General features: G+C 36.1%; 1 protein-coding gene across 1 annotated transcript; it reads right to left on the reverse strand.

The window, feature by feature from the left end:
* Nucleotides 1-1,266: 1,266 nt before the first annotated feature.
* LOC142335304 (lactosylceramide 4-alpha-galactosyltransferase-like) lies at nucleotides 1,267-9,196 on the reverse strand. Its single transcript, XM_075383748.1, has 3 exons — nucleotides 8,433-9,196; nucleotides 4,207-4,439; nucleotides 1,267-1,884 (listed from the first exon to the last, which is right to left on the reverse strand). Exons 1-3 carry the CDS (start codon nucleotides 9,080-9,082, stop codon nucleotides 1,634-1,636), a joined length of 1,134 nt encoding a protein of 377 aa, XP_075239863.1. The 5' UTR covers nucleotides 9,083-9,196; the 3' UTR covers nucleotides 1,267-1,633.
* Between the last annotated feature and the right edge of the window lie 1,696 nt (nucleotides 9,197-10,892).

The following is a 10,892-nucleotide window of genomic DNA, read 5'->3' on the forward strand; positions in this document are numbered from 1 at the left end:
TAAGCTCACTAAGGTGGGAGGGGGGCGAAAGAGAATAGATCCAAAAATTTTGTTAATGCGAGTGCGTAAGTTATGAATTCTTTTGCAAAACTGGACCTATGCATAACTAAAATTTTAATAATGCAATCAGAAACAGAAATTCCATTTTTTTAAAATTAATTTTAGGGAAAATTACATGCAAGGAACCAAAATAATTCCGGCAGGGGTAATTAAAATCGTTCTTCAGTTTGGGCTTCTTTTTTTCATCATCATTCCTAAATAGAGACAACGCTCGACAGGTGCCGATCTCTTTGAAAGTCTCTCATGCTCTGATTGGACCAATGCATTGTACGTTTTAAAAGTATTTGAACATTCAAATCGAATCTAATCTAACGTCCAAAGAGCTCGTAAAAAGGAGTTTACTAAAAAAAGAATTTAAAAAAGTGCTTTAACCATTACGTCAATTCTGCCCCTCAGTAAAAAATTAGTCAATGTTTTTGGAGAAAAAATGGAGACATGATAACTTTTTTTTGCTGTCTTGTTGAAAGATTAGATATTGAGCGCGATAAAAATTGAGAAATGTTGCCATAAATGATTGATGAGCCTATTCTGAATTGCTACAGTTTTTTCTAAATATAAATTGGAAGTTCTTTGTAAGCTTTTACGTAAAAGCCATTATAAAGGTATTTAACGCATTTCAAATGCCAATTGAGTGAGTAATTTATAGCGTCAAATGGATTTTGAATGATGTAATGGCTATTTGCATGATGCCCAAAAAACTTGAGTTCAAATTTTTGCTACAAAAATTCGTTTTACCTAATTGAGTTTTCGCTCAATATCCTGCGCAACATAGATATTGGCATTGTGAGTTTTGCTATAGATTAGCATCACTCCTTGTGGTAATTATGACAGTGAGCGCAAACAAATAATCACGAGGAGTGCACTTAACTTCTGGCATAAATTTCTCCGTTTTTCACAAAAGAAAACCTAAATTAATGGAATTTCTCTAAAATCAACAATAGGAAAGCAACACAGTATAGTGTATTGCTATTGGCCACCTCAAATTGCCACCCTGACACTGATGTTGTTCCATCTCATGTTTTTTTTCGCGCAAGTCATTGAAGAAATTTAAAAAGTTGATCAATTTAAGTTCAACTTGATCATATAGTACTCAGTGAAACGAGGCGGATGAGAATTTTCAAACAAAAAATGACCAGAAATATAAGCTTCGACTTTTTCTTGAGTTTGAAATGGGAGAAGTTTGACCAAATAAATTCAATATTTGCATAAATTCAAGAATTTACCATGGCATGACAATTTAATTTATCAACAAATTAATGAGATTTTTTATGTTAAATCAAAATAACATATTTTGCACGGTGACTTAAAACGGTTTACATAGTAACTTTTGTGTATTTTTTGGCTGCGTCTACATCATGCATATTATTAACAATATATTCAAATTCTTGCACGTTTTCGAGATTCACTTTCTCTTAACACTTTCTCTTAACATTATTGACCAAAAACGGTAACCTTGTAATATTTTTCAAAACCGGTCAAAAGTGGTCAAAAATCTTTAAAACAGGAAACCTTAATTTGACCCTTTTTGAACGGTGTCAACTTATTGGGGGCGGATAAAGAAATGATAGCATCATTAGAAACTGTTCAGGTTTGACAGCGCAGATGGACAGACAGATGGTCCCAAGTAGGAATACACATCTGATTTTGGGTTGCCAGTGATCTTGGCTTCCTCTGATTTATCTCCACACAGGTGTACTAATGCGCTGCATCGAAAATACTCTTGGAAGAAACTGGGCTCTACGTCCAAATCGAACACCTGTTTCATGCCAATATGAGGCAGAACATTCAGAAACACGAATGAGGGCAATATTGTCAACGCATCAGCTGAAATACAATCATGTCACAATTACTGCAGATATTACATATATTATGACGCCTCAAAACGTACTTTTTACTTGGGTAAATTTACTGAAATTTGTCACTGTTTTCAAGTATAGCTTTTAACAACAGCTTGAAAGCAGCCGGCTTCCTAAAAAAAACAAATGCATTTAGGGGCAAATTAAAAAATAGAATAGAATAGAATAGCATGACATGCAAAATTAAATGCTTAATTCAATCCAAGCCCTTTCAATTTGTTCACGATATGTCAACATATTTAGTTAGCGAAATTACTAGTATGTGGAAATCATAATGAAGTGATACTGAGGCACAAGCTACCTCTGCTATCACCAAATCACAATTGGGACTTCTGTACGACTTACGAAATCCATTAAAATTTGTTAATCAGATTCTCTATAATTGGTTGACCATCAATCTGATGTTGGTAAAGAATTTTTTATAGAAGTTTTACACCATTAACAAACTTCCTATGATACCATTTTTCTGCTGAAAAGTGGCTTCACAGAAACCTGTTCATATTCTGTTGACATCATTATCTGACATAAAAGAAGAAATTTTGACGTGTAAAATCACGTGACTAGAAGTATAGCAAAAACTTGAAAAACTACAAAAAATCAGTTGAAATTGGCTACTTTTCTTATTTAAAACTGACAAATGGTGCGTGTTTAAACAAAAATCTTGATGTTTGAATTCCAGCAAAATGTTTCTTGTCTCTTTAAATCATATCAGTGAGTGTACACTTAAGAATATGCTTTGACTTGTTGGAAAGAGAATTAACTTTGATGTTCTCAAATTTTTCTTTCTCATGAAAGAAATTTCCACAAGAACTCTTACAATTTGCTTTATGTTCTAGGTTGATGTTTTTTCGTGTTATTGATAGGATTGCAGCCATTACAATGAATGGATGAAGCCTAATTTGTATAGCCCTCGCATAAATATTTGCTGCTATGAATTATAAATTACGTCTTAAAACTCATACAGAAATTGTGAATTACACTTTGGACGAGCTAAAACTGTTTTTAATGATGTCCATAAACCCAAGGTGGAAAAAAGACGGCGTAATGGTTACTTTAAATAAATTTAAATAAATCATTGCAAATTTGGGTTCGATAGCAAAAACAAACTTAGCATTGTTTTTACAATAAAGGGCTGCTTTTTTAACAAAACTAACAGTATTATAACTAATTGCAATTTGAGAGCCAACTGCATCTTTAGAAATTCCAAAAAATCGAGTCATTTTCTGGCATTCAGGGCCAAGAAAGATTGCAAAAATTATGTAAGATAATCGGCAACTAGCGTTGACAAGCCGGAAATTTTATCGCAATTTTCTTACATAATTTACGCTGCATGCGTTGAATTTATGTCTGTAAGCTCAACGCATTCATCACAAAATCATATAAGAAAATTGCGATGAATTTAATGATTTTTCAGCGCTTGCTACCGCTAATCTTACAAAATTTTGCGTTGAATTTAGCGTAGGTCTTATGTAATTTTGCGCTGAGTTTAGCATTAGTCTTACATAAAATCAACGCCTAGACCTCTGAGTATGGGACTGGAACCACTGACCCTTTCTTTTGTGATTAGTGTCAGTGGCTCGAACCACTGGCCTCTTCTACCACTATGCCACAAAAACATTAATTGTCTTAAGGACTGCAATCTTACATAATTAGCGAAGTTTTGGTGTTCTATAGACAATTTTTGAGTTTCATTGAATTTAAACTTAAGTTTAAAACGAGTTTTTCGGTGTCACTTTGGGACTCCAAAATCAGTATCCTAACTCTAAACCTCACCTTACTTCCTCCCCCCCCCCGCACCCAACTACCCCCTCCTCCCCCCCCCCCCAAAAAAAAAAAAAATCCCAACTACCCCCCAACCTGTCCCCCCACGTACCCAAAGATTCCCCCGCCTACCTATCGCAAAAACGTGAGTGCGTTGAATTTATGTAAGATTTACACTGAATTCAACGCAAAATTATGTAAGATGGGCGTTGAATGTAGGTAAGAACCCAAAGCATTCATTGTCAATCTTACAAAATTTTGCGTTTTTTAGCGTCGACACCTCGGCGTGGGATTTTAAAATCTGGTAATGCGGATTTCATGAAATCCAAGCGTGTTTTAATCAAACGTGTTTTAAGTGAGATTACATAACTTGTGTGCAATTGTCGTGGATTTCGTGCATTTAAAGAGTGCCCCCCCCCCCCCCAGTTATGACTTTGAAGGCCAACTATTTGTTGAAGTTTATCATATGAGCGTGCGATGTGTAGTGTCATATTCACACTGTTGGATGGATCAGAAGAGATGGACAAACTTTTAATATTGTAGGCTGGATTGTCTTTTGGAAGTTTAAGCAGGCTCACTGCAGATCTGTACAGTAGAGGTGAGCGCATGTCAACCCATCGCAATCCAGGCCTATAAGTTCTATTGCACTCCATCATAGCCTCCCAAAGATACGGGCTGCCTGCTTCGAAGTGCATCATTCCTCCGTTGAGGTTCTTTGATGTCTGTTTTGACTCCCCGAGCTCACATTTCTCATTCGGATTCCTGTGATGCATACGCACATTAAGTTTTCAGTATCATTATAGTGATTTTACCGAGACTTTTTATAAGTCACCCTTGGATGTTTTCATGACCTCAGAGGATGGTATTGGTGCGAAGTTTGGGGCCCCAGACCCAAAACGACTGATCAACAAAACCCAGGATGAGTTCAAAATCACTAATGAAAATACCCATCCAGGCCACTTTTGCCTTTGAAAATACCCAGACATACCGAAAAGGCCTGTGATCCAGACTTTGATTCGTTCAAATTTTCGGTGCGTTCATGTATGTGGTAGAACGTGGCTCGTCTATGTTGCAGATTTGGTGCGTCTATGGGACAGACTTTGGCTCGACAGTAAGTACTGGTGCGTTTATGTTACTCGTTAAAAAAATCCTCGTCTGTTATGTTTTGAACGCGCCGTACCCTCTTTGTGCGTTCCAAAATTGTCTGCGTCATAAAAGACGACAACGAAAACCTCGACCTGGGAATGCAGCATGCTCATACCAAAGTTACGTAAAGTGTTTACTCAAAATTCACAAAACTCTTTCTGATGGTCCCACTAAGATCCGATCAAAGATTCACATGGCAAAACTATTCGTCCTCATATATGCACTATTGTACTATACTGTGCTTGATGCAATGGTAATGAAACAAAAAAATTGAAATTCCTCAATTTTTTATTATGCGTCATTAAACAAAATATCTCCCGCGAAAAGTTGCAAAAGAGCAAGATTTAGTTTCGTTCTCTGGATTATTTTGTGCAAATTACAGGTATGATGCTTTCAAGTAGGATGTTGCAAGATATATCTATATATCTCTTATCCGTCCAAAAGTAGATGTAATAGGATTATACTATATTGCCCTAGATTACGCCTTATGAAAATATTAGCTTAGTAGAAAGCTAAAGTCTGTCGGGGAGTCGGAGGTGGAGCCTTTATTCACTCAAGTTACACAGTAGAGCTTCTTAATTAAGGTCGAGCAAAAGTTATCATGGGTAGAGTTAAAGTATTTTCATAGGTAGTTATCAATCGAGCACGGTCTTTTCATTGGTCGGGTGACAGGTTTTCAAAAGTCGAGCAAAGCAGAAATCTTCAAAGCCAAGAATAACATTTTATTTTTACTGACCATTACTGTTGCATTGACCATTACGTTGCCAATGTCCGAAACGGCTAATTTCAATACTTTATTTGTTTTTTGGAAACCAGTGACACGATCTTGTCGCCATTTTTTCACTTTTTAATAACAATTTTCCAATACTTACTTCAAAACTCACTTCTATCGATAGTTTTCACACAATCGCAGAAAACGCGCATCAGGGAATACAGCTATATATATATATATATATATATATATATATATATATATATATATATATATATATATATATAAATTTGTTTAGTGTAATAATTTTTTACACAGTCTTAAAAATAATTAATGAAAAATGGGCCATGTGACTATTACAAGAAAGTATGTGACAAATTTGAGTACATATATTTGAGACGTTCAATATTGGCATTGTAATGACGTAAAATGCTTCCTTTGAAACAAATCCTCTAAAAACAGAAGTCAACAATTAAGAAAATATAGATTACCATTACGCCTCTTCGATTCGTAAAAATTAGGGCCGTCATAATAGCCGGCTTAAAAGCAGAGGGCGGCTAATATTACAAATACTGCAAATTTATCTTATTTTAGCTATAATTCCCACGTTCCACGCTCTCTCAGACCCACTCCAACAATTTTTTTTACTTTCAATTTTCCTTCGAAATACCGAAAAATTCCCAGAAAAAATTTCTGAAAAACAGACTTAATTTATTTAAATCAGAACTATATTCCTAGAGCTAAAGAGTGCTGTTCTTTTCTCCCTTCGATACGTAAACGAAAAGTGAAAACTTGACGGAAGGTTAGAAAAAGCCAGCCTGGCTAATTTTTTTTAAAATGTTGGTACAGTTACGATTCTTTATTATAGCTTTTCTGATTCAAAAATGTTTTGTAAATATGGGAGGCATAGGATAGGTGGATGGTTTCCTAAACTGGTCGGTTGTCAAACGAAATTCCTGGTAATCATAAACGAACACATCAATTTCCGTAATCTACGGAGTCATGCGTGACTTTGAAAGTATTTCAGGTACTCATACAAATTGAAACTCAAGCTCTTCCTATTACTCATACAAACTCATACTGGTTGAACATTGTGAAAAATTCCGTTATAACGGATGAATGCATTTGATTTATCATCACGCCTACACATTTTATTTTGGGATTCTGTATGCCTACAAAAACAATGTTGTTGGAGCGTTTGCCAACTATGAAGAGGTTTTAGATATTTGCTCTTGAGTTTTTGGAAACTAAATGGATAATCACTCCTATCAATTGGCTTAAGTTGTCGAATTTTGAGCCATATTATTTTAACTGTATTTTGATAGCGTGGGCAATTTTTTTTATTAAATAAGGGTACTTTCGCGCGCCTCAAATTGAAGACTCGGAATCACAGCAGCGACTCCTTGTTGATAAAAGTCGTGATTTAAGAAAAAATTTGATTTCTGGTATACATACTGAGATCAGGTTTCACTTCCTCGAAATCCTTCAGGAATTATGTTTTTTTCTTTGAAATCTGGCGTTTATCGAGAACTTCTGGCGTTTATCGAGAATCGCGAGGCATTTCGAGATATTAAATCAGAATTTCTTTTTCTGGCGTTAATCGAGAACTTCTGGCGTTTATCTTTTTTCTTTGAAGTCTGACGTTTATCGAGAACTTCTGACGTTTATCGAGAATCGCGAGGCATTTCGAGATATTAAATCAGAATTTCTTTTTCTGGCGTTAATCGAGAACTTCTGGCGTTTATCTTTTTTCTTTGAAGTCTGACGTTTATCGAGAACTTCTGACGTTTATCGAGAATCGCGAGGCATTTCGAGATATTAAATCAGAATTTCTTTTTCTGGCGTTAATCGAGAACTTCTGGCGTTTATCTTTTTTCTTTGAAGTCTGACGTTTATCGAGAACTTCTGACGTTTATCGAGAATCGCGAGGCATTTCGAGATATTAAATCAGAATTTCTTTTTCTGGCGTTAATCGAGAACTTCTGGCGTTTATCTTTTTTCTTTGAAGTCTGACGTTTATCGAGAACTTCTGACGTTTAACGAGAATCGCGAGGCATTTCGAGATATTAAATCAGAATTTCTTTTTCTGGCGTTAATCGAGAACTTCTGGCGTTTATCTTTTTTCTTTGAAGTCTGACGTTTATCGAGAACTTCTGACGTTTATCGAGAATCGCGAGGCATTTCGAGATATTAAATCAGAATTTCTTTTTCTGGCGTTAATCGAGAACTTCTGGCGTTTATCTTTTTTCTTTGAAGTCTGACGTTTATCGAGAACTTCTGGCGTTTATCGAGAACTTCTGGCGTTTATCGAGAATCGCGAGGCAGTTCGAGATATTAAATCAAAATTTCGAAGTGACCTCTGCAGAGTCACGCAACCATGCTTAGAACACGAAATGCACACGTTTTAAAATGACACAAGTCAACGGAAGTCAACTTCTGACTAATTAGGAGCTTCTGGCATTTTAACTTCTGGCACTGCAGACTTTCGGCATTTAAAAATGTGAACGTGAGTGTTTTAAAAGATATGATTGTATGGCGTCATATACGATCCGTGTGCGTCGACCAGGGTACTTAAAAAAAGTTGAGCATCAAAGATTAGAGTTGTTCTTTTTATCTGGTATTTTGATAAGTTTTAAACCACTAACCGTTTCAAACGTTTTGTTCAAAATAAAATTATTCAAATTGAAACTTTTTTTAAAAAAAGCAAAATCATTGCAAAAACCGTTTTCATATTGCCGTAATATTATCGAAAATGTTTTTTTTGTTGTTGGTGCTTGTCCCATTAAATATTTCCCAATAATGATTTGCGCACACCTGAATTTTTAATCAGTAGCAATCTTTGAGTTCACCAACCGTTATTTTAATTAACCGCCGTTATCCTATCGATGAGGACTCACGTATATGCTTCCATTCCTATTGTGTTCTTGAACTCGGTCAGGTCTTTGAGAACTATAACATCCAAATCAAGAGCGAAGCCTCCAAACTTGTAGAGAAGCGAGTACCTCATCATGTCACTTTTGTGTGTATTTGTAAACCTTATCCGCGACTCATCATTTTCAAGTCTAGGGATAACTGTTTCCACGGGTAGGCTGCGAAAGAGTTCTTCCATAGTGGTCGTATAAAACTGCAGTTTTTCAGGGAAAAATTTTTCAACTAGGCGACACAGCGCAGCGCTGTTAATATCCAATGAGGGAGACAGCGTAATGATTTTAACGTTCATATTTGAGCGTCTGAGAGCGGACTCTATTGAACATAACTGGCGTCCACGGTAGGACGGATTTCCGTAACTTTCGACGAAGAAAAGTTGCTGATTCTTTTCGGAGTATTTAAGACCGAATTTTGGAAGGTGAATTGTAGTGTTGCAAAGCTTCTGATATGCGTTAACTTTTGTGCCTTTTGAGATTGCTTGAGAATTACTATTTATAATATCGTTTGTTTCTGAGCTGTTAAACATTTCATTTTGTGCGAAGAAAAATAAATAAATGGACAAAAAAGTGACAGCTGCTATCGACATCAAACATGAGATACGAAATCTAAGAACTTTCATTTTAGGGAAAAAAATGTATTCACATTAATGTTTAATTGAATTAACTGAAAGCTCTGTAAACAAGCTTGCGTAGAACGTGAACAAACGAGAAACAGAAACTATCGTTCGCATTCATCAAACACATACAACATCTCTACCAGAATAATCATGAAGACGTAACTTTACTGACATTAATCTGTAGAACATTTACAGCTTGAAAATTACGCCGACAATGAGTTCTTACAATTAGAAGTTTTAGTAAGACCGCGCATTGTGCCTTTTGAGTTCTTTATAGTGCATGTTTAAAAGCTGTGTACAGTTTTTCGGCGTAAAAGAAATTGAAGCAATTGAAGCATATGAGGATATAATAGAATATCTGAGTTTTCAAAATTATCAATAGGTTTTCCCACAGTATTACAATTTTGAGCTATAAGTCATAAGAACTGAAATAGAAAAACTAAAACAAAAGCTCCCACAAAACGCAATACCTGTTTGAACACAGCTTCATGAACACAGCTATATCAGAGAAAAGACATTCCGTAGAGAACCCGTAGCTGACTTCTATTTCATTATGGTTCCAATGTTTTTTTTTCAAAAAGGGGGAAAACAAATGTGAGGCTGCTTCTGACATCAGTCAAATTTTCATTTTTTGTTTACGCATCACAAAAAAAGGAGAAAAATCACTTTGCAGCCCTCAAAGATGTTTAACGGCAACAGTCAAAAAGAACAATTAAAGACGATATTAAAACTATTTTGCAGCGGGCCCAAGCTTCAATTTTCCAAGGACAATTTGGCCAAGCAGCAAAAGCTCTGGCATCCGAGAGCATGACACGTTCGAAGCAAAGCAACGTTCAAAGCGTTGAAACAGTTACATCCAATAAAAGCAGCCTGAACTGCAAAACAATAGATCTTCAGAGGCATATAAATTTTCTTTGGAAAATTTTTTCGAACGGTTAAAACTTTCCGCCAAATATACAGCAGCATGCCTCTCCAAATGTTCCCCGCGCATTAATTACAGCAAGTACAAAGCGCTGCAACCAATCAATCGGAAGCTGCGATGATAGCACTGACTAAATTCGTGAGTACAGGTTTAAGAGCAGGTTTACTTGAGTTCATTTCTCATGTTTTCTGGGCTGCTTCACTGAGAGCTTTGCTGAAGAAAAAAGAGAGCATCCGCCTCATTGCATTCAGAGAATTTTTAAGCAGGCTAGCAGCAAAATATTTGGTCATGGAAGACAGCAGTCATGCAGTTGATCTCCTAAATATTTAAAACTCGATGTTAGCATTCGGTGTAGCGCAAAGGCAATAATTCACGCCGGAAAAATTTTGTATGTAACAAAAATGAAATCACCGTAAAATCAAGTTGTCTACAGAATGACTTTTTAAAATTGTTTTAACTGTGAAAAACGCAGTCACCTTTTGGAGGCAGGGAATAAACAATTACCAGGTATTGCCGCCTGCACCAGTTTTTGCGACTAACGTGGCATTCCAGTGTACCATGACAAATTTATTTGGTCAACAAGTCAGGTGTTTAACAGGCTGATCTACTGATTCTTTTGCTCTTTTCACTCCACTCTTTGGCCAGTTTTGAAGAGGATTCATCAGTCGGTGCCCAAACTGCATCAGCATACCTGGTATCTTGACGATGGGCTCATTGGAGGTTTCGAAGAACAAAATTTTGAAACTTGGAAATTATGCAGTTACGCACCACAGCATGACCTTTTTCTTCGATCCACAAAATGCGAACTCTGGTCATCAGTTTATTTGAAGTCAAAGAAATTTTTTAAAAAAAATCCGTCGAAGGATTAGAGGTGCTATGCGCGACCACTGC

This window comes from Convolutriloba macropyga, chromosome 2 (assembly GCF_964194025.1).
Source record: "Convolutriloba macropyga chromosome 2, txConMacr16.3, whole genome shotgun sequence".
Lineage (NCBI taxonomy): Eukaryota > Metazoa > Xenacoelomorpha > Acoela > Convolutidae > Convolutriloba > Convolutriloba macropyga.